General features: G+C 49.0%; 1 protein-coding gene across 2 annotated transcripts in view; it reads right to left on the bottom strand.

Moving 5' to 3' along the window:
- The window catches only part of STARD8 (StAR related lipid transfer domain containing 8), a 70,120-nt gene that overhangs the window by 36,323 nt on the left and 9,054 nt on the right, over positions 1–24,743 (bottom strand). Inside the window, exon 2 of one of the 2 annotated variants that reach the window (XM_019753600.3) lies at positions 18,475–18,508. In XM_019753600.3, the coding sequence (XP_019609159.3) occupies positions 18,475–18,508 (34 nt within the window). Of the gene's footprint in view, positions 1–542; positions 750–18,474; positions 18,509–24,743 lie in introns of those variants that run through there. The other variant, XM_019753599.3, reaches the window with a different exon arrangement.

Here is a 24,743-nt window from a genome sequence, read left to right as displayed (position 1 = left end):
GGAGACAAAAAGAGAGCTAGAAGGGCAGACAATGGAATAAATAGTAAAAATACAGGCCGAGGGTCAGATGTACAGTGGGACAGGAAGACAGACAGGAGGGTGGAAGTGCGACACCAGAGGCAGAGAAACAATGAATAGGAATAAAGGGAAAAGAGCATACTGTTTATTAAGCGCCTACTGTGTGTTGGTAACTAAAATAACGTTCTTTTTGAGCGGAGGCTGAAGGCAGAGGTAGAGAGGTGGGGAGGGACGAAACCAGACGGACAGTTGGGATAAAAGGACGGGGCACCTTGAGACAGAGCAAGAGTGGGCGAAGAATTAGAAGAAAGCAGGCGCGCTGGGGTGGAAGGTCTGAAAAGGGGGACTGCCAGCCAGGGGTGGGGTTTAGACAAACGGACGTAGGACTAATAGATGAAAACGGGACTGGAACCAAGGACGAGCGGGCCGGGAGCTTGGCGGAGCCTCCGGGACGGCAGCGCCAAGGCTCTCGGCCAAGTGCAGCAGAGCCCTGACCTCCCGCAGGTCCGCCCAGCTCTGTTCACCTGGTTTCCAGCGCAGCGGGTCGCCCCGGGTGCCCTTCACACCCCACAGCGTCCTCGGCGTCCACGTCCGGGGCTTCGGAAGCCGCTGGGCCGGCCCCCAGCCCCGCGCCTGGGCCATGCGTTGGCCGCGGCTCCGGAGCGCGCAGGCAGGCAGCGAGCCGGCTCGCCGGATCGCTGGCGCCTCGGGTGGTTGCACCCGAACTGAGCCCACAGCCCGGGAAACATCGAGGGAGGGAGGGGCTGAGAGAGCCACTGTCGACTGGCCCCGCCCCTCATAGCGACTAGAAAGTTCCACGCCCCCACCTAGGGCAGGAACCCCCCTTTCTCTATATCCTATGCTGGCCTCAAGTCATTTAGCTGCGATACCCTGATTCCCCGTTGCCATCGGCCCCCTCTCCGGTTGGAGTCACCTTCCGACCCTTTCCACCCCGCCCCTATTTGAGAGGTGTTTTACTACTAATCCCACTCTTTCCTGCCCTCCCACCTCAGTGCGAGAGTGAGGGTCTTCTTAGTCCCCAGGGCAGCCCCTCCGCCACCTGTCTACCCCAAATCTCACCCACCACGTGAAATGGCAGAAGACCTTGTGCATAGGTCCAATGCGGAGGGGAACCTTGGCTCCCACAATCTTGGCAGGCTGACACTCACTCCTCACCACCCACTGCCACCTCACCCCCACCCCCCACCCCCATTTTCCATCTAACCAGAGCAACGGGAGCCTGACTTCCAACAAGAACACCTGAAATGCTTCTAGTACCAAGAACCCCTGGACCTTCTGAGCAGAAGCGTGCCTTATAGACTCATGTTATAGACGCAACACTGAGGCCCAAGAATGCAAAGACGCAGCGACCATCTAAACGGGGGGGGGGGGGGGCATTAATTATGTCCACGTTGCAGGACTGTTTTGAGGACCCAAAGGGGCTGAGCGTGGTGCCCGGCTCAGAGTACAGTCTCTGTAAAGAAAGATTCACTTTTGTTCTCAGAGATCGGCCCTGGGGGTCTACAAAAACAGCCCGGATCCAAGACCCTAAGTTATATATCTTCAATTCCCTTACCCCTAACCTCCACCCACAGCAAGCAAACTTGCCTTACCTGATCTGCCTTTGTTTACAATGCAAGGAACACAGAAAGCTGCTGGCTCTCAGACCTGTTCATTTGCACCCCACTTCTAGTGGTGGCCAGTAAGCGGGGGCAAGATTCTAATAGTGGCTCTGCACTAACTGGGCACAGCCTGGGCCGTATTTCCTCTCTGAGCCTGTTTCCTCATCTGTAATGTGAGGATAATAATCCCATGACACAATGGGAATCATGATAAGGGAATGCGCAGGTGAAGTTCACAGCCCCTCCCTCCACCGTCTCCATACCTTGTGCCACAAGACTAGGGCTAAGCAACCTCATTTGGGAGGGACAGGCTAGGAAAAGAAAGAGGAGTTTGTGAATTGAGGTGGGCTTATCTGCAGATTTGCACCCACTTTTCATAGACCCAATGTCAGGGCTGGTAGGGAATGAGAGATTAACATAGTGATTGCCATGCCATTTATCCTTTTCCACAGGCCAGTGCTGGCACACAGTAGGTGTTCACGAAATATTTATTGAATGCATTCTTCACATGGGGTACAGGACTTGCCCAAGGTCACATAGTGAGTCCATTTCAGAATCAAGACAGACCTCCTGTGTACTCCTCCTTCTACTAGGCCAGGCTGCTTCATGGAATTCTTTTTGGCTTTCTTCATATGATCATAAATCAGCCCTCTGACCTCTCAGCAATCCCCACTCCGGACCAGCTCCGCCAGGATGAACAGCCATTGGGAGGCCCCTCTCTGTGCCCAGCTTGGTGCTGCCACGCCTTTGACTTCTGTTTCCAGCAGCCCCTGCACTGCTCCTGCCACAGGGGCAAGTTACCTAACCTCTGAGGAAAAGGAGGCCCCAGTCAGCTTCCTCCAAACACAGGAGTTTCCCTTTTGCTCTCTGGTGGGGATGGAGTGCGGGACAGCCCTGGGCGGCAGCAGCCTAGAAGGAAGGGCGGCAGCAGCCATTTCCTACCCTGCTAAGGCATCTCCCTCCCTGGCCAGTCCCTCCCCTACTTCCTGAGTTCTGCTGCCTCGGCCCCAGCCAGAACGGTGATGTGAAAGCGCTCCAAAGCTGAACTTGAATCACAGAACCTGGGAACTGGAAAGGACCCCACAGGGCATTTATTTCTACCCCGTCCCCACTGCAGGAGTGTCCTCTGTTAGAAAATCTGATCTCACCTTTTACAGCTTCAATTTCCTTCTTCATAAAAGGACAGGATGACACCCACCTGACAATGTTGTTGTAGGAAGAAATGTGAGAAGGGATTTAATAAAAGCTAATGTGTATTGAGTGCTAACTCTATGCCCAGCATGGTTCTTACCACAACCCTCTAAAGCAGATACTGTCATCATCACCATCATTATCATCATCCCCATTTTACAGATGGAGAAACTGAGGGATGACAAATCTAGTGTAATTTGCTAAGTTCACACAGCTAGTAAGTAGCGATGGCAGAATTTGAACCCCAAGGCTCTCCTTTCACCCATATCATGGCAGTCATCATCCTTACGCCACCGTCAAGTCCCATGAGCTCACATGTGTCTGTGTGCCTGGAACTTTTGTGCCCAAGTATCCCGAAGGGCCAAGGGGGACAAATGTGGAGAAACCCTGGGGACTGAAGATGAACCCTGAAGCTTCGGCTCCAAGCAGGAAATGTCTTTGGAGTCGCTACCTTTATCTTAAACATCTACTTGAACTTGCCAATTAACTCTAGGATACACCCATGTTGCTTTCATATAAAAATTAGTGTTTTTTTCTCCTTTAGGCCTCTGCCTTTTACCCCAGGGGTACCAGATACGTGGCACACGGCAGGCCCTTAGTCCCTGAGAAGAGTTAACATTTCTGAAGCCCATGGTGCATGAGCCAGCATTCTAAGCACTTTCCATGTGTGATTTAATCATTGAGACAACTCTATGAGGAGACCGAATTATTACCATTGTTCTCATTTTTAGTGGGAAAACTGTAGCAGAGGAGTTAAGCCATTTGCCCATGGTCGAAGGTTTGGAAGTGACACTGGGATGGAAACCCAGACAGCCTGTCGGCCTTGGCTAGTGACCATTATACATACTGCCTCTCAGAAAGCAAAAGAATCTCTTACCCAAGCATCCCCACCTCTTTGCACCAAGATGATTGAGTAGGTTCTTGGCAGAAGCAAGCCTTATTCTAATGAGGTGAGCGGCTCCTTGAGGACTGAGATGTAGCGCCTCTCCCCCAACTCACCCTTCCCCAGATCGATGCATAGGGCTGGTGACCTCCATTCGAATGTGGTGACTGACTGCTTCTGGCTTGTGGCAATCTCTGGGACCTAGCACTTCACACAGGAGTCCTCTGGCACCCTCCATGGACAAGATCTAGCTTCAGAAATGGCTGTCCATCCATGTACAGGGACAAGTCCACACTTCTAAGGTTGACATTCAAAGTGCTGCACAAGGTCACCCAGCCAAATCAGCCTGCATTCCTGAGACTTCATTAACTTAACTTCATTACCTTCCGAATGTGTTACATATGTTCTTCTCTCTCACAGAAATGCTCATCCTTATTTCCTCAGACCTATTTCACAAACACTTACATGGTGCCTTCAGTGTGTCTGGCAATGTTCTAAGCTCTTTGCACGTTTGAAATTATAGACTTCTTCCAGAAACCCTGGAGGTACTATTACTCTCCCGTTTTACAGATGAGGAAACTGAGGCACAAAGAGGCTAAGCTATTCACCCAATCTCCTGCACCTGGCAAAGTCCTACATACCCTTGTAGGCCCTCCTATGAACAGCATAAGCCACTCCCTTTCTGGGGGGCTCCCACAGCTGTTACATCAGCAATGATTCCATATTGAGTTTAGTTACCTATATGTCTTCCTACCCAATCAGAGTTTGAATTCTTTCAGGGCGGGGACTGTTTTATTACTGATGGCGTATCCATTGTTCAGGAAGCAGTTTGCCACAGAGCTGCACTTAGGGAATATCTATTAAAGGACTGAGTGAAGAGTGAGTGAGTGAGTGAGCGAGTGACCAGAAGCAGCCTTGACCAAACCAAGTGGAGGTTGAGAGATTTAGGGTTTTCTTTCCCCAATGCCACTGGAGTGGAGGAATGTAAAGATGACTCAATGACCCAGAATGACACGCAACCACAGGTGGTGAGGGAAAGAGAGAGAAGGGCCCACGAAAGTCACGGGCTCTGGGGTCCACTCTGGGGTCCGTTCTGGAGAACGGAGCTAACTGGCTTGTCTTGTCCCCTCAAAGGCCCCATGAGTGTATCTGCAATGCAGGGGGTTGTATGGAAAAGAGCGAAGGACTTAAATGTCACCCTCGGGAGCTGGGGTTTGCTTCTTTTGGCCTTGAACGTTATGCTTCAGTAAACTTGCTCTGTCCTTCCCTTGCTGGCCAAGTGCTCTTGGTGAAAAAGTAGAGGGGATTTGGGCTCAGTTCTGGTCTCAAGTTCTGGTTCCACCACTCAGTAAGAGAGAGAGAGAGAGAGAGAGAGAGAGAGAGAGAGAGAGAGAGAGAGAGAGAGAGAGAGAGAGAAAGAAAGAGGGAAAGAAAAGAAAGAAAGCTGTGCAACATTTGGAAAGTTATTGACCCTCAGTTTCTTCACTTAGAAAATGGAAATCTTTTTTCTGCCCTGCAAACCTTGAGATGATGGATGTGAGGACACATTGTAAGTGGGAATGAGCAGCTGCAGACAGAACAGCTGTGGGGTCTACACCTTTCCAACCGAAGGCAGAAAGCTCTGGAAGCTGAGCATTGACCTGGCTGTGTACGGCTATGGCCAGTCACCAGCCTCTTCTGGGCCATGGGAAAATGGGAAGTCCTGGGCCCTTGCAGCCACGTCTTCGGAGGGCTGCTGGGTGCACAGCAACAATGTCCATGCATGTGGATTCTCTGAGCTCCAAGGAAGGGGCCCCTAACCGTCGAAGCAGCCTTGGCTTTGAGCACCCATTTCCACACTTAGATGCCAAACAGCACTTCTCTGGGCTTCCGTTTCCTCACTTCTTACATGGAGACCATAACACCTACCTCCCTAAGCCATTATGGACCTGGATAGATAACAAAAGCTTGGAAAAGACGTGCTTGTCACGGCCAACGTGCCCACCTTAGCCCTTCGTCCTGCCTGACCGCTTCCTTCTTGTCCTTGCATCATGTTCTTGCCTCTTGTCCCTGCTCAGCTCTGATCGCCACTGATTCTGCCTTTATCTGGGAAGCAGTTACAGCATCGACCCACAGCCGCCCCTTACCCCCACCCCCTGGCCTCAGTACACACACCTGCACCCCAGTCAGAACTGGCGGAAGCCTCTCCTCCTCTTGCCATCACCTGTGTGGGTATAGCATGTACCCTGCAGTCTGGCCCAGGGGTCCAGGGCTCTGTCCATTTGAGCCGCTGGCCTTGCCATGAACAAAAGCTGCTTTTGTGTCAGAGGGGCAGTTTGCAGCTTGGGGGGCAGTAATCTGCCCCTTGTATCTCCACCGACTGGTGACTAGCAAGGAGGGCCAGAGAGATACGGCAGTGGGCAGGCTTTCTTTGCATCAGTCACTTGGTATGTTCCCCCGGGATTCCAGGCCAGTCCCAAGAGAGCCCCCAGTGGCCCGGCCTCCAGGGCAGCCCAGCCTGCAGATGGAGGGTTCCCAGGGGACATCTGCTCCATCCCTCCGTGGTACAGTTGGAGGTCTGAGGCCCATCCAGGCACCTGGACTTTGCCCTCCACTATTTGTCCCTACCTTGCCCTGCCCTGGACAGTCTGTCTCCCAGAGTTCTCTCTCATGGGGCCTGAATGGCTCAAGTGATCAGATCCGAACAAGGGCTTCTAGAGAAGTCCCAAAGTTCTCTGGGGGAAAACTCCTGTCATTTCTCCTCCAAGGGGTGTCCTTAGGTAACCCAGGCCAAAGTCAGTCTGGAAACAAAAGGTGGCGAGGCACAGATTCTAAGATAAACAGTGGCATGCCTTGAGCACATAGGGGCACCGACCAGAGCTGTGAAAGGGGCAGAGCACCAGGCCAGGCCCCTGCACTTCCTCAGCAACAATGGCTTGGAAGCCAGACTGCCGTCCAGGAACCTGGAGAAGGAAAAGCCCTGTGGAAATGCTCACTGGGGCCCATCTCAAAGCGGATTTAACCCAGGTCAGAGACAGGGGACTACATTCCTTGTCAAAAGATAACCCCAAGCCCTGTGCAGACAGAGGTGGCATGAGGACAGGCCTTGTCTTATTCTCTTGAAGTTTGAGGTGGTCCCAGCAGGACAGAAGGGTCCAAAGGGGCTGGTGACACTCAGGGCCTGTGGGCAGGGCCTCTGGGTCAGCTGTCCCTCCCTCCTGCTCGCCCTCCTTTCCTAGCTGTTGTCTTTCCAAGCCTGGGTGCTGTGTGTTCTAGTTTAACCAAGGACCAGTTATTGTCCTCCGCCTGGTGGTGCCACCTGGACCCCACTCTGCCTTTTACTTGCTCGGTAACCTTGGGCATGGTACTTGCCCTTCCAGACTCAATTCCTTCACCTGAGCATAAAAACGTTAGACACACTATGAGGATAGGCTTGCAGACGGTGCCTCACAGTGGCCGGGGCGGGGGGGGGGCGGGGGGGCAGCCTCAAGGCCTGCCTTGGGGATGTTGGGGGAGGGGAGAATAAGGGACGGCCGAGCCTGGTGGCTCCAGGCCCCATCCCTACCCAACTTTGCTGAAATCAGAGCCATGCTCCTTGTTTTGTTTTATCTATTGAGGTTCCACATTGGATTCAGTTTTGGGGGGAAATCTTCACCTAAGACGAATATAAAAGCCAACAGACTAGATATGTTCCCTTTACATCTAGGCCTCAGTTACCTTCTGAATGATCATTACAGGCCATAAATACGAGTACAATGTTGAGAACAGTGCCCAGCATGTAGCGATGGTGAGAGTAATAGCTGTCATTTATTGAGCATCAACTGTGCCAGGCCTTGTTCAAAGGCTGTCCCTGAGTCAACTCATTTGATCCTTCCAACTCTTTTCAAGAAGACACTATTATTATCCTCATTTTACAGATAAGGACACTGAGGCCCAGAGAAGTTAAGCAAGTTGTCCAAGATCACACAGCACAATGAAGAGTGCAACTGGGATTTGCATGCAGACACTTTGGCTCTAGGACCCTTAATCAGTACAACTATTGGCTCTCAGTACATCTTTACTTATTTCTATTATTCCTGTGCTAGTTGTTATTTTCATTGCCACATTATGTCACTGTCAGCTGTAAAATGGGCTGAGCTCGCCTTGCACTGTGACTGTATACCTAAAATCAGATTACGGCTGCAGCGCGGGTGCGCTCCTGCTCCAGCAGCCAGCCCAGGCTGCACAGTGCTGCTGGGAACTTACAAGGTGACTGGATGTCCCGCACGAGACAAGACTACTGATATGCCACATCCAGCACTTACTGACTATAAATGTCACCCTAGCACTATAAATGTCCTGCTTTCACCTGTCTTAGCCTGCCTTCTTCCCTTTTTTCTGCTTTTCTGGCCCCCTCGATTTCTCTCTTCCTCTCTCCCCTCTCCCCTTGCTCAGCAAGACTCGTTATAACTTGCTAAACCACAACCCTCGGATTTCTTCTATTTCCACTTTCCAGGGGAATTTTGCAGCTGGTCCCAACGGCTTCTCCAGATTGCCCACCCCCTCTGGTCATGTTCATCTCTTCCAGGACCCCACCCACCTTCCCAGGATACTTCCCTTAACTTGAACGCTCTCAGCCCAGAGGCTTGCAGCTTCCGCCCTTTACTTGGCTGTTAGAGCCAGTCAATTCCTGGGCAAGTTCCTTCCCTTTTCTGGATCTCAGTTTCTCTCAGTTTCCCCGTCTGTTAAAGGTTGAAGAGGAGTGACTGGACTAAATGATAGTTGAGGAGTCCCAGCTGTAAGTTCCCACCAGTTTACACCCGGTCTGTTGAGAAAATGAATTTTACTGGGCAGTTCCTCCTCTCTCTCTCTTTCTCTCTCTCTCTCTGTCTCTCTCTCTGTCTCTCTGTCTCTCTGTCTCTCTGTCTCTCTCTCTCTCTCTCTCTCTCTCTCTCTCTCTTTCTCTACACACACACACACACACACACACACACACACACACACACACACGTTTGCACAGGGAACTCTGAAAGCATTAGTTGGGGCCAGAATCTGAGAAAATAGGAGCTGAGGGGGGTAGAGGGTGGGAGCAGTAGTTGCAGAATTTTCAAAGTGGAGCAGCATTTTGATAGCCAAGTAACTTTTCTAAAGGAAGGTCAGGGAACTGTGTGCCCAGAACCAGGACAGCAACAAAGCATCGGCCCCTCCACGTGTGGCACACCCCTGGGAATCAGCTCCACGTCCCCCGGGCAGCATTCACTTCCCCCCACTTGCCTGCTCTGGACAAGTCATCAGGACTAGGGGCAATGGGGACTGACCCAGGTGTGCCATGTTTCTGTTCTCGACGTGCTTCCAGTCAAGTCACAGAGACAAGCATGGAAATACATAGGGCACCCACTGCGGTTTCCAACGTGCTTTCATTTCTTTCTTTGGTCCTTACCACAACCCTGTGAGATGGCAGGAGCAGAACTGTCACCCCATTGTACAGAACACAGAACTGACAGTCACAGAGGAGATAATTCACCCAAGCTGATCTGAGCAGTAAATGGCTGAGACACAGACCCAAACGTTTAGCTTCCGGAGCCAGCGCTCTGTCCAAAGCATCTCGCTTTCCTGCATTTTCAACAGCTTGGACAACACAAGCCTTCTGGAAAGCTACAAAAAGTCCTCCTAACAGTGGCTCATTCAGGACAGTGGGAGTGAGGGGTTGTGGGACTTGGGCTCCTACAACCTGACTTTTTTCTTAGAGAATGCATGTTATTTTTCATCTATATGTGAAAGGAAAAAGCTCCAACACAAAGCAGAATGTGATCCACGCTATAAGACAGACACACAGTATCTTGGGGACTGGAAGAGGGGAGGAGATGGTATTTGAACTGAGCTTCGAAGAATGGGAAAGGTCCAAACAGCCTGCGATGGGGGCAGGGGCCTCCCAGCCTCCCAGAGCCTGCAGCAGTCAGCTTTGCAACTCAGCAGCTGTTGCTGACTTCTGAGGCCTGCCTAGAAGGAATTCTTCCTGAACAATTAGGTGCATGGAGTGGGCAGGATTTCCTGTTTTCTTTCCTTTCCTCTTTTATATTGTGAGCTACCTGGGCCAGAGCCCGGGGCTTGGGAAACACCTGCTTCATTCACCCGCCCCTCACCTGGACTGTGAGCATGGATTGCTCTGGAGATGTCCAGCTGGGCCAGTCCAGCCAGACACGGGCAGTAGAAGCCATAGGAACCAGCACACTTACGTAGAAGCAGGCCCTGGCCAGGCCCTCCCCACACCGCTTTCCACTGTTTTACTAGGGTCCAGGATTCAGTATCAGACAATCAGAGGACCAGAATGACCACATTTTTGAAACACCACATTTTTGGAAAATCAGTGTCAAACCCCTTTCCAATTAAGAGTCACATTACCATCCTGTGTAGGAGCTTGAAGGGCCATAGAGACCACCCTATCCAACCCCTTCATTTTAATGATGGGGAAGTCGGGGCCCAGAAGGAGAAGACACTTGCTCAAGGTCACAGAGTGTGTTCCCATCCACATAAGTCATCATGCCTGGTTGTACTTTGGCCTTTGCTGACAAATGACCCTTGCTGAGAGCCAGGCCTCCAAGGGGCTCGTGGCAGACACGAGAAAGCAAGTACATCTGATCCTTCCATAACTCCTTCAGAATTTGCCCTCTGGCCTGCACACTGCCTCCCTGGAGTGCGGGTGGGGCTCCAGAGTCACAATTCAACATGGGCTCTCCCCGTCCCAGATGCCCAGGGGCTCATTCCTAAAGCCTCAGCTCCTGCCTTAATCTCAAATCAGATTTTTGGACTCGAGAAAACATGTCCCCCTGGGCTAGGCATGGTGGTCATTTTATACTCATTTAATAACTATAATTTGGGTATTACCTGGGAGCTTATAGAGCACTGTCCCTCCTCCTGTCACACTTAGTCCCCACAATAAGCCAGGAGAAAATTGAGAACACTGAACCTCACAGAGGTGATCACACAGCTAATAAGGGACAGACTCAGAATTCAGACCCAGGCCTGTCTGCCTTGTCCAGAAACTGAGCTCTTTCCACCAGTTTAAAGCCACCTTTTTTGCTTCTTTCTTGGTAGTGGATGGGTGGATGGGTGGAGGGAAGGATGAACCAGTCCCTGAGCATGCTCTCTGTGGCTGGCTCTTTGACAATACAGAGAGAAATGAGACACAGTTTGTACCTCAGGGAGCCCAATGTGTCAGTGGTGCCTCTGAAACTTCTGCAGCAATGTACCCCCGAATGGCCCCATATCCCCCCCGCCACAGCCTCCAGGGGCTGGAGAAGCCCATGCGGCTGGCCACAGTGAGAAATTTCTTTGAAGTCTCCACTTTTAGCTTCCAATTCATGTGAATGTAGCATGCTCTTGCATAGCTATCTGTGCTTGCTGTAATGTAAAAATGATGTTTCGCCCGCACATCCTTCAGGGGAAATGGGCCGTTACAAGCAGATTCCTTTGAAAGCATCTTCCAGGAAGAAGTTCTGCTTACCTCTGGCCCAGGGGGCACACATAGCCCCCTTTGAGAAGCAAGAGACAGTGGTAAGTTTTTGTGTGGTGCAGGTGTTATTCTGCAAAACTAACAGTTTGGTAAAGAGGCTATGAGCATGTTTCCTTCAAGACCATGTTCCTTTGGCACCCTAATGATCCACATCTCTGCCCTGCCAACTAGCTCTGAATTAGCCCTGTTCTGCAGCCCAGAAACCAGAACTGGAAAGGACCGATGGAGTTCTGGAACACGTTTTTATCTAAAAGGCCTTTGGCATTGGCCCTTTGGGTAACTGTGGTTGGGAAACAAGATGGCATCCACCTCCCAGTGACAGAGAGATGAGAGGAGAGAAAGCCAAGACATCTCACAGCAGCTCATGTGGGGCGATGGAGTAATTACCCCGAGAGATATTTGGGGACTGGGAAAGTGCTGCCCTGCTTTTGCTGGCTTTCTTCAGACAAGAAGCGTGTACTCTGTGAAGCCTGAATGTTGTTCTGACATTTGCATGTCCTGTAATTAATTTATGTCTGTATTTTTTTCCTGATTTGAAAGGAAGGTTCTGAGTGCCAGCTTACTTAGACGATCCTCACAGAGACAAGAAAAGCGGCTTGGCCCTCCTCTTGGGCCATAGGTTAAAGGGAGCAGGGCATCTCTGGGGACCAGATGTGGTGATAATAGCATGAGATCAAGGGATGGCAGCCACAAATGGACAAGTGGTGCACAGGGGGAGAGGGTTGGAGATTCTCAAAGGACTGCCCGTCCCTCCTTAAGAGTCTCCTTTTGGCCTTTTTCTCTTTCCAAACCTTAGAGGGCTTTGTGTTTTGTTTTTCATAATAAGGCCGTTCCCTTCCCCTGTGGAATGTACTCCCTGAAACCTCCTGCTTCAGGGGCATGTGGACACAGACTTGGAAGCCTCTGTTCTCAGGAGCTCCACTTCCTATGTTTTCATTTTCCTTCTCAAAACGCAAACTAAACCAGCTCTTCCTGTTTCTGGGTTTGGGATGTGGAAGGTCACACAGCAGGGCCTCTCTAGCAAATAGGTCAGAAGGGGCCTTTGAAAGCTGCCCCTTGGCTGCCCTGCATGGGAGGAGGGCTGTCTGAATGGAACTTAGTTCTATGGAAAGAGGAGGAGGACACAGAGAAAGGCTGTGGGGAGGGAGCAGCTCCGCTCCTAATACCAGTTTGCTCCCCTTGACCTTTGCCCTTACCCCGGCTGACCAAAGCCAGGCGCCATGGAGCTTCCAGTGGCTGAGCTACTGATATTCAGCCATTGGTGACTTCCAGTTGGGAGTAAGTTTAGGGAAGAGCCATGAGGACTGTAAAAAATCATTTTAGGAACTGAGGCTGTTGTGCACTCTAGGGAAGGACAAATTCTGGGGAGGACATTATAGATTACTGGGGACTTGGGTTCTAGTCTCAGTGTCACCACCAACGAGCTGTCTGCTGTTGTGCAGATAGTTCACCTACCTTCTCTGGGTTTCAGGTTCCCCAACTGCAATGAGCATTGGACTGTATGAGCTACCAGGTCCCTTCCATCTCAGACTCTGGAAAATTCTAAATGCCAACAGATTAGTTCTAGGGAAGAAGGAACATGTGACTTCCATGAGACACCAAGGGGTGAAAATGGGGCCGGTGAGTGCAAGTTGTGAGGCAAATTCTGGCTCAACATAAAGAAGAACTTTCGACTGAGTATAGAATGAAAAGGGATGCTTGACCTCACTTGGAGGGTTTGATCCGAGCCTGAGTGGGCACAGATCAAAACCTCAGTACCGGGTTTGAAAACCACTGACCAATATCATCCTTAGGTGCCCTCCTGCCTTGAGAAGTAGGGCAATGTCCACGTTTCAAAGATTTGGTGGAAATGCATTTTACATGGATCTGCACCATTGGCTGGAACTACCGGACCCTCAAGGTTCTGTCTCAAAACAGTTTGCCATCTGGAATGAGTAGGGGCTCTGTATCAATCTGTAATCGCTAGTTCAGAGCTGAAATGATAGGGAAGAAAGTCTACTGAGAGGAAGAAGTTGCTAATCTGATTACCAGAATCTCTTTTGCTATGCCATCAAACCTAAAAGACAATCCTTGGCAGATTCGTTGTTTATATGAGGCCCGGTGCTTACTGTCTATGGCAGATACAGGAAAGAAAAAGGCAAATTCACAAGAGTCTGATGTGTTATAGTAGAAATATGGATAAGATGGGATGGGAGGCCAGAGGACACCTTGACAGGCCAAGCAGAAGGCTAGCAGAAACACACCCAGTGGAGAGCCCAATATGAGTTCATTATACATATAAAAAATAGTCAGTTGTCCCATGAGACTCAGAAATGTGGGGATGTATTGGGAGATGAAGCAAGAAAAAGATAGGTTGTCTAAGCTGTGAAGGACCTGGCATGCCATTGTAAAGAAGTTGTACTTTTACCAAAGGTAAGGAACCATCAAAGGTGTTGGATCATGGTCGTTTTTTTTCTCTTAAAGAGAGAACTCTGGCAGCAGTATGGGAGGTAGACTGGAAGGGAAAGCATGGTGGCAGGAAGACGAGTTTGGAAGCCATTGCAAACATCCATGCCAGCGCTGCTAAGGGCCAAGATGGAGGGCAATTTAGGAAACATGACAGAGACGTTTCATGGGATGGCAGCAAATGAGAGAGATGGAGGAATCCAGGTGATTCCCACAATTCTTGCTTGAGTGATTAGGTGGCTGATGGTACATCAACCAAGAAATAGAGTCCTGGAGAAGGGGAAGGTTTCCAGGGGAATGATGAAGAATTATGATCTGTGGTGTCGAGTTGGAAATATTCATGGGACCTTCTGGTGGAAGTGTCTTACAGCACTTCCCAGGTCTTTTCCAGGCCTGTCACTCCAACTGCAATTCCCATTCCCTCCCCTGCCCCTGGGTCACTATCCCATTCAAGCCAGGTCTTGCTCTGGTCTTCTGGATTGGCCCATGCTATGAAAATGGCCCACCGGGCTGTGCCTCAGAACACTTACCTGATGTGCATCTACAGGTCTGGAAATATTTTCCCCATCCCAGAGAACATCTTGAAATTGCCCTTTGCAATGACCGTATCCCCACCTCTCCCTCCTTTCAATTCGACTCTGGCACGGGTGGGGGTGGAGGATGACACAGAGTCAGAGTACAGAGGACCTTGTTACCTTCTAGTTCAACCTTCTCATTTTTCAGACAAGGAAACTGAGGCTCAGGGAGGGGAGACAACTAACTCAAGGTCACAGAAGGAGTTAATGTCAGAGCTGGGACTAAGTCTCAGAGTTCTCAACTCACAGTCCAGTGTGTTTTTGTCTTGTTGGAATTCATGGTAGATTATGGTTGAAAGATTTCCTGTCTCAAATGATAATCAATTCCAGATACCCACTAACTAAGTAGATCTTTCTACCTACCATTCTAAGTTTGCCGGGTAAAATATGTGTCAAATGCTAGATAAGCTGTGCCCTGCAAATGTTCTTCATACAACTGCAAATGCTAAATGACCAGATCTGTCAAGAATCAGTTACAAGAATTATTTCAGCACTTTTGAAACAAAGGAAGTAAACTGCATTATTATCCTGATGGTTTTCATAGCTCAGTATTTCAGTCTACTGCCCTCCTAAGCATTCAAAGTGATGTCCAGTAGCAACTGAAATAAATGCATTTAAATAAATATATTTGTTTCTACTTTCTCCCTTTTAAATTGGTCTCCCTGCCCGTCAGAGCTGGAGGGAGGGGTCTGGGGCAGCTGATAGACGAGACTGGTGCTGAGGCCAAGCGTGCAGCCAGGCTGGAGCCAGTTGGGTTGGGGAGCCGGGGCTCTTGTTACAGACCAGCTACTACCCCCCAGGTTGCCTCAGCCACTTCGGCAGGAGCCTGGAGAGAAGCCGTGACCGGCTCCAGGCAACAAAAGGAGCTTTGTGAACTGGGAGCAAGGGGCCTCGGTAGGATTTGGTGCAAGGGAGGTGGGAGGGAAGGTCAGCAGCTTCCTCACCTCTGTGGTCTGCTGGGAAGGGGAGCTAATGGGTTCAGTAGAAGTGTGGGGTTTGGAAATCAGGGAACCATTGAATTCCAGAGCTGCAACATACCTTAGAGGTCATGTAGACCAAACCATTCATTTTATAGTTGGGGACACTAAGGCCCAGAGAGGGGAAGGGACAGGGTGAAGGCCATACAGCTGGCAAAGGCAGGGCCAGAACTGAAAGCTAGAGCCTCTGGTTCCCCAGTCAATGTTCTCACTTCAGTACCTGCACTTAAGCAACATGGTGTGAGGACTTCGAAAAAGTATGAAGTGATGTGGGGTGCCCGAGAGCAACTAGTGAGTGTTGGAGTGAGCCCCGAATGCCTCAACCTCCTTCTGACCTGCTGGTTTGTGTTTTCCAATGCTTGGTATTATTATATGCACGATATATGGAGCGACACACTGACATTTCGAATTGTGATAGACATATATTGGATTCAGTATGTATTGGGAAAGATGTAACTAGTATCACAAAGCTGGTTTCACAGGTATTACAGCTTAGAGGGAGGTTATTGTTCAATATCAGGTTGACTTAAAGAAAAACAGTAAGCATATAATGGCATCGGATGAAGCGATGGCAAAAATTGTGAAATTGGTTCACAAATAAGGGAAATTTGGAAAACACTGTGCTAGCAGATTCTTGCACCATGACAGCAAGACCGTCAAAGGTCATTCAGGTCATGCCCTGGGCCTAGGTGGACATTGCTCACGTTCTCCTCTGAGAACAGTGCTACAGATTTGCTCTGTCAATGAGACCGGTTAGGACGAAAGCAGCAGCATGTCAGAGAAACCTTTGATTGACTGATCTTAATAGGAAGAAGATCACATATGCAAATCACATGTCAGCTTTGAGTCAGTGTCACAGCTTTCTCTTCTCTAAGAAGTCCACCACGTCTGTTCTACTGTTCTGGAACTTGTAAAAATAGCACACACGAAAGCAACAGGCTCGAGGGGCACGTGGTGCAGTTTCTTAAGATCATTCAACCATGAGTGGCACAGTCAAAATTGGATCCCAGGCCTCTTGCCCCCTCAACTAATGCTTCTTCCACCGCTGCCCCACAGCAACTTCTCCGTTGCCCTTTCTGCACGCTCCCCTCAATGCTCCCCCACCCCAAATCAGGCAGCTCCAGCCTCCACTGAAGTGCTGTCTGGCACAGCTCACTTTCTTTAGACCTTCTGAACTCATCAAGGACCCAAGAAGCTGGTAACTTCGGTCACCAGTCACCTCCAAGAGGATGGCTGGGTGAGTGAGAGACGGGAGTGACACTTTATTTCTGTACCTTTTGAATTTTGAAATACGTGAATGCATTACGTAGTCCACAAATAAATAACAAAACAAACCCAGAGTTCTGCTCCCTCCCTGAGCTAAATCTCAGAACTAAGCACAGTTGTTCAGCACTTTGTTTTTAACATATTGACTCTTATGATTGAATTCCAGAGCAGCAACATACCTTAGAGGTCATGTAGAACAAACCATTCATTTTATAGTTGGGGACACTAAGGCCCAGAGAGGGGAAGGGACAGGGTGAAGGCCATACACTTGATAAATGTGGACACTGATCCAGAGAGAGGACGTTCCTTGCCTGGATTCACACTGTGAATCATTAGTAAAATTTGGGCTAAAATCCAAGCCCCCTTATCCCCAGTGCCTTGCTGCTTCCATTGCCACATCCATAAAACTCCTAATTTGTGCCTCATGGGCCTTGGGTCGGCCTGAAACAATTTTTTTGCCCTTAAATAGACATTTTCAAAATTTAACCTAAAGAATTAGCACAAAAACCTGTCCCAGCTCAGCCCTGTAGGTGGCAACATCTTCTGCCTGGCCCCAGACCCTAAAAGACATTCCTCTAGGCACTGGAAACCACAGACCACTCAGCCACCTGGTGCCCACCCTCCCAGGATTGAGCTCTGGCGACTCAGCCTGGCACAGATCGTCTAATGAGGCAACTTGGCAGCTGCAAATGCATTCGTCTGGTGGGGGTTGGGGGGGTCACTATTTCAGGGCCTTAGGGGTTTCTCTTTAGCCTTTGCAGCTGGTGTCTCTGAAATGGAGAAGTTTGTCCTTCCCCCAGGATGGGCAACCCACAGATCTTGTGCCCCCAGAAGTCTCTGTTGCAAAGCAGGAACTGTGCTCAGCAAGAAGCCCTGGAATGGTGGTGGGGGGAGGAGGCGGAGGGTGGAGAAGCAGATGTATGCTGTGTGCTGATCAAAGCAGTGTTCCTGCTTCAAAATAGGTCCCCTCTCATCTGCTGTCATGGCAATGCAAATAAACGCCTCGCCCCACTGGCGCTTCTTCTTTTTTAGCAGCCACCACCCAAGAACTCAAGGGCCTAGGGTGGAAAAGTCCTTGGGAGGTCACCAGATCCCCTCTCTGCCTCCTGGTAAGAAGGCCCAAACCAGCTCCAACTACTTGGGGACCTTGCATAGGTCCTTAGCATGTCACTTGTCAATTGGTGCCTTTCTGTTTCCACATGACCCCGAACCTTAACTACCACCTAGGAATCATGCTCATTCAAGTCATGAGCTCATCCTGATGAAAAACTAGAGCCAATGGGAATGGCTGAGGTTGGGCTGGAGCAAGGAGGATGGCCTAGATGACCTCAGCCAAGCCTGGCCGATGCCCGCAGTCAGGCTCTGGCAGTAAATTCGTTCCTGGCCAGTATCCTTTCCTCTCCCTCCCCAAAGCAGCCGTCTTCCTCTAGACAACTGGGTCCTCCTCGACAGAAGGGAGCTGCCCCCGGAATGCCATCCACTGGGCAGAAAGCAGACAAGCTCAAAGAAACTTGTCAGAGAGAAAAAAGAGGGCAATTTTTCCCCTCAAGGCTACATATATCCCCTCAATCCTAACTAAGCCTCTTGGAAGCCTTCCAGATAAAGCAAATGGTGGAAATACCACTGGCCCCGACTCTCAAATGTCAAGTCTCTTTTCCTCCACTTACCTGTCCCGTTTCCCAGCATACCTCCCACCCCTGGTATACTTCCCAGTGGAAAAAAGGCCTCCGAGAACAACGGAAGCATATGGATAGCTGCCACTTGCTGATAGCTCTTCAGGGACATCCTCCCCTGGCTCCCGGAGCAGAGAAAACCCTCCCTGGGAGAAATAAACAAACTGTGCATGCTCACTCACTTCCAAAAGGCAAAGACCTAGGAGTCCACTAGAGGGAGATAGAGAGTGTCTTCAGATTCTGCATCTAGGCCACTGGCTGTACCGCCCAGAAATCTAATGGGCCACCCAACAGGAGCACTGAGAAACTGGTCCCATTGCATGCCACCGGTGTGCCCCACTTCACACACTTACCGGCATTCTTCCTCCCCCGCTGCAACGGGAAGCACTGCAAAGGAAACAGAGGAGAATCTCATCAGACAGTGCAGAGACCCCTGCAAAGTTGAAAATGGACGGAATCTTTGAAGTCGGCATGTTCAATCAATCCATTTTACAGAAAGACACACTGAGGCCCACAGCAAAGGAAAATGAAATACAAGTAGGGAGCAAGTGGGATCTAGAAGCCCAGACGCCTGACTGCCTGCTCCATAATACTTTCTTCCACTCCATTGGCAGATTCCTCTGGTTTACTTCACTCTCACTAAATAGGGAGCACCCCCAAGTCAGGGGATTGGAGAGTCTGCACAGTTCATAGAACTGTTCCAAGACCTGCCAATAAGGATTATCAAAAAATCGGTCAGCATTGGCTTGGCACATACCATCCTTGGCATAGCATCAACCAGGTTAGAAGCACGGTGTGTTGGTGGAATGAGCAGTATTTAGAATTGGAAAAGTCAAGTTCAGGTCACCTTCCTCTGCTTACTGATGATACGATATTGGACATAACCTCTTGAACCTCAGTTTCTGCATCCATAAGACTAAGATAGTAATAATCCCAACGTCACAGGCTTTGTGAGAAATTAATGTACCTGACAGTATCTTTTAAAATGATAAAGCACATTGTAAATTCATTCATTCAACAAATATTTATAGAGCACCAACGGTCTTCAAAGCACTATGCTAGATGCTAAGGAAATAGCAGTGATCAAGACAAGGTCCTTGTCCTCATGGAGCAGGGACAAACAATAAACAGCTAAACAAATAAATAAGGACATTTCACACATCACTAAGAACCAATAGGAGAAACTCTGTTTCACTTATGTAGATCTTTCCTTCTTTCCTTACTTGCTTTTTTAGTTTTTAACATATAGATTCTATATACGCTTTGTAATATTTCTAAGTATTTCAATGCTTGAAGGTTGTTGTTTTTATGGTATTTTCTTCAAAATCATTTGTATATTCTAAGTTTACATAGCTAGTACATAGAAATAAGATTCATTCTCCACGTGTTGATATTGACCTTGTAACTTAGGACCTTGTTAAACTCATTAGTTCTAAAAACTGCTTTACAGACTCTTTGGGATTTTGTACATAGATGATCATGTTGTCTGTGAATTGGGGCAGTTTTATTTCTTCTTCCCTCCCGCATCAAAATGCTTTTTATTTCTCTTTTTGGCTATTGCCCTAGCTAAGGCCAGGAGTACATTTTGTAAAACAATGTATTTGAACTTCCATTTCCAGAACAACATTGAGTGGATATACTTTTCCCTATTCTTCCCACTAAGTACAACTAAAATCTAAGAACAATGTAAATATAAAACAAACATAATAAGACTCTGAAAGGGCAGCTGCTTAGTTCAGTTGGTTAGAGCGTGATGCTCTTAACAACAAGGTCACCGGTTCGATCCCCACATGGGCCACTGTGAGCTGCGCCCTCCACAACTAGATTGAAACAGCTACTTGACTTGGAGCTGATGGGTCCTGGAAAAACACACTTAAATAAATAAAATGTTAAAAGAAGAAGGAGAAGGAGAAGGAGAAAAAGAAGAAGAAGACTCTGAAAAGTAGGGAGAAAGTTGTTCAGGACCTTGAACCTGAAGAATGACCTGGCAGTGGATTTCCTGGGCTTTTTGTCTAAGACATCCCAGACTACGCTGGAAAAACTGGAAACACAAATAGGCACAAACAAAGCTTCAGGGAGAGCCTGCTCTCTCTAGCCAAAGGGCCAGGAAGGGGGAAAGCCTAACAAGACAGAAAACTTGTAGACCATCGTTGACCCACAATTGTCAAATACCATGGACTCCGTTCTCACCCCCCATCAGAAAAGGCCAGGTAGGGAGCACAGATCTTTATCCTTGTCGTACTACAGCTGCCATCTCACTCCTTCCTTCAGGGTGATTGTAAAAGGCCCAGAGGAGAGGCAAGACTTTCATCCCAGTCTGGAGGTCCAAACCCCACCCCTGATACACACACCATGGTGTCAGTGGAGAGCGTGTGAGAAGCTGTAATGAGGCGTCCTTCCCAGCTCGGTGGTGTAGGCAGAGGCCTCGTGGGAAGCCTGGATTTCCACCTCTGCACGTTTGCCCCTAGGAGACCAACTCAAAGGAGGCTAAGTCAGTAACTGGACATCCACCTCACCTGGGAGGAAGGCTGTCACATCGCCTCGCTTGCTCAGGCTGGAATGTCACAAGGTGTCTGGACACAGTCTGAGGTTTTGTATCTGGTTCTCTCATTTGTAACATTCTTTTTTTTTTTTTTTTGGTTTTTTTTTTTTTTTTAAATTAAATTTATTGCGGTGACAATTGTCAGTAAAATTACATAGATTTCAGGTGTACAATTCTGCATCACATCATCTATAAATCCCATTGTGTGTTCTTCACCCAGAGTCAGTTCTCCTTCCATCACCATATATTCGATCCCCCCCATCCTCATATCCCACCCCCCCACCCCCCACCCCCGTTACCCTCTGGCAACCACCAAACTATTGTCCGTGTCCATGAGTTTCTCTTTCCCATTTGTTTGTCCTGTTCCCTTGCTGCCTTTGGTTTATATACCACATATCAGTGAAATCATACGGTTCTCTGCTTTTTCTGTCTGACTTGTTTCGCTCAGCATTACTCTCTCAAGATCCATCCATGTTGTCACAAATGTTCCTATATCATCTTTTCTTACCGCCGAATAGTATTCCATTGTGTATATATACCACAACTTCTTTATCCATTCATCTATCGAAGGACGGTGGCCAAGACATGGAAACAACCAAAATGTAACATTCTTTTGTCTCTTCATTTTGCTTGACTCTCTGCCTTGGTTTCTGTGCATTAGATGAGACTAGCTCTGCCAGTCTTGTGAAGGAGTGGCCTCATGTAGGAGGTGAACCTTGTCATTCAACCCTGCCCTAGCTCTTGGTTGTCCCTCAACCCTTTGGGATTGTCCTAGCAGCCTATTGTATTTTCAATAGCTCCCAGAAGAACGAGAAGGATCTCAGTCAGCACCTAGATGCAGGCTGATTGGAGGCCAGACGCTTGGGCAGCAGCTTTTAAAGTATGCAGATACCTACAGTCCTGTGGGCCCACCCTGGGGTAAACCAGATGGTCTGGAAGTGTCCCCTAGGTACCTGAGGCAGTTGAAAAAATCAGGGCTCCAGACCAGTATACAAAGATGCCATCCCCAAAAGGGACAACTCGAAAAAATCAGGATGAGGTAGAGTGCTAGGGCAGGAGAAACAGGGGGATTGCTTTAGAAGGAGTGGTCAGAAGGGGTCTCTCAGAGGAGCGGAACGTTGAGCAGAGGCCTGAATCACAAGAAGGGCCAGCAATGTGACAATAGGGGTGTAGAACCTTCCAGGCAGAGGTTGAAGAGAAAGGCAGGGGCCAAATTCTGCAGGGCTTTGAAGGCCAGGGTGAGGGTTTTGGCTTTGATTCAAGTGACAGTAAGTTGCCAGCGGAGGGTGCAGTGCAGGAGAATGACAAGATCTGATTTCCACCTTAGGAAGCTCACTCTGGCTGCTGTGTGGGGGATGGGCTGTGGCGCTGGAGTAGAAGCAGGAGTCTCTTAGGAGGCTTTTGCAGTAGTTCAGATAAGCAAAGTCGGTCGCTTGGGCTAAAGTAGTAGTGGTAGAAACGTTAATTCAACAGTTAAGAAGGAAAGAAAGGGTTCTTCTTAGAGATAGAAGGGTCTTCACGCCTATTCTCCTGCCTTTATGCGGCCAGCTTCTAAACCAACAGAAAGGTTATCAGGAAAAGAGTTTGCCACAGTTTTTGTAATTAATCTCTCTTACCCCATGAACAATGATTGCCACACCAGGTGCAGACAACAATGATTTTTAATCCTAGGAGATTAGGTTCAGTCCTAGATCACCCTCAAATGACTAAAGGTCAGAGCCACCCTTGTAGACCACAAGACGACATGGTGAATGTTCAACCTACAATTGGCTCCAGGAGAGAGGAGGGGTAGGATGTGACCCCCGGGTGTTCATTGACAAGGCCCTTGAGAGATGTTAGTGTGGGGGAAATGGAAAATTCTGGAATGAGATTGATGTGAAAATAGGAGAAAGACCAATCAAGAGAGACAGCTGTGAAATTACAGCTGTCTACAGAGTTACAAAGTGGACCTATTTTGAATTAAGCAAGTCAATATAATTCTCCGTGGTCAACAAAAGGGGAGTAAAAAGAAAGGACGAGGTAGTGGGAGAGAAGAAGGAAGCAGGCCGCTGTGTGGTCGTGGAAATTAGGAGATGAACTGACAGGTGGGACAGACTGCCACTCTGCAGTCCTCTTCCATTGATATTAAATTCCCTCCTCTCCCACCCTACCCCCCAACGCATCATAGGTATAACAGAATTAAAGATAGTTCAGGAGCTAGTTAGGCTTTAAATTGACACAGGGATTTACAGGTTACAAATAAGTGACTTTATTTGACTGTCACAAACAGTCTGCATGATAGGTTTTATTATCCTCATGTGACACATGAAGGAAATGAGGCCCGGAGAAGTGAAAAGACTTATCCTAGGTCACACAGTTAGTAAATGTCAGAACCAACTTTACACTTTAGGCCTATGAGGCTCCCATTTTTATGGCTTCCTATTCTTTTCTCTCTGTGGTCCAGGATTCCTTTGGACCCTGCTCCTGGCACTCTTTCAGTAACTGAGAGGGTCACAGGGAAAAATGAGGCATGATGTTTTGCATCGGACAGTTCTGCTACCAAGTAAGGGCTCTTTGTGTTTCCTAGTTGTAGAACATATTCTTGTTACGTGGGGGTTCTGTACCCAGGAGCCAGGAGTCCGACACTTACAGAGACAGCCATTCTGGAAGAAGACCAGGATTAGTGGTGACAGTCTTCCCATCCAGTGGGTCATTCATCCAGTCACTATCACCTTCCTCAGGGTCATTCCCTGTGTTGGATACTCAGGGGTTCCGCGAAATCAGGCATGTCCCCTGCCCTGGAGAAACTCACAACGGAGTTGGCGGTAGGGGTAGGCCACATGCAGAAAGCATCACAATTGCATGTAAGTGCTATGGGAAAGCATAAAGCCTTGGGGAACTGAGTGGGGGGAGTAAGTAGTTACTGGGCGTGCAGGTGTATTGTCACGAGGGCGTTCGTGAAGGAAGCAGCATTGGGACCAGGCCTTGAAGGATGTGTAGCATGGCCGGCAGAAGGAAGAGCAGAGAAAAGGGCAAGGAGGTGTGGACACGTGTGCTTTGAGGAACGGTGCATAGTCTGGCTACAGACTGAATACCAGACAGACAGGAAGAAATGAGTCTGGAGCAGCAGGTAGGGGCCAGATCACGAAGGACCCTGTTGGTCACATGAAGGAACTTGAACCTTATCCAGAGCTCAGTAGGGAGCCACTGAAGAGGCCTAAACAGAGGAGTAACAGAGTCAGATTTATATTTCAGACTGTTCCTCTGTGTGTTGAGTAAGGGGGGTGGGGGGTGGGAGATGAGGGTAAGGGGGATCGAATATATGGTGATGGAAGGAGAACTGACTCTGGGTGATGAACACACAATGGGATTTATAGATGATGTAATACAGAATTGTACACCTGAAATCTATGTAATTTTACTAACAATTGTCACCCCAATAAATTTTTAAAAATATTGTGAGGCACAAATTGTCCAGAGCATAACACTCTGAGTCTCTTTTCTGGCCTGTAAAGTCAACAGTTATGGTGCTGAAGTTTAATCAATCCCATAAAATGTTACTCAGAAAGTGGAAAAAAAAAAGAATAGATTGGGAATGGGGGTTGGAGAGGTTAGGCAAAACTAGAGATGGGGAGGCCAGAGCAGATCTGGGTGTGGTGGAGGGGGCAGGGACCGCGGGGGGGGGGGGGCGGGTCTTCCTTTTGTAATGAATGTCGTGTGGACCTGTCGGGCTTGAGGGATTTGCGGAGCACCCACCCAGAGCAGTGGAGTAGGTGCTATGGTGGATCCCCACGAGCAGAGCTGCACGGAAGCACATCCCTGCCCTTCGGGAGCCTGGAGTCTAGGGGCAGATACAGTGGTCAGACAGAAAAAGACAGATCAGGAATTTCTGAGAGAAAAAGGGAATCATCTTGAAAGAGTGCAAAAGAGAGAGCCACAGCCAAAAGGGGGATGGCGACAGAAAGCTGCTTGCTGCGTGAGAAGTTGGGAGGTCTGAGAGGGGTGTCTCTGAGAGAAGCTGCAACTGCTACTGACAGGTTTTGTCCAGGCCTGAGGAGTCCCCGGCCATGCTTGCTGGATGGAGCTCGTTCTCCCCAGCAT

This window comes from Rhinolophus sinicus, chromosome 18, assembly GCF_057876585.1.
Source record: "Rhinolophus sinicus isolate RSI-liver-muscle chromosome 18, RSI-T2T, whole genome shotgun sequence".
Taxonomy (NCBI): Eukaryota; Metazoa; Chordata; class Mammalia; order Chiroptera; family Rhinolophidae; genus Rhinolophus; species Rhinolophus sinicus.
The sequence above is the reverse complement of the archived record's forward strand: the minus strand, read 5'-3'. Positions and strand labels throughout refer to the sequence as shown.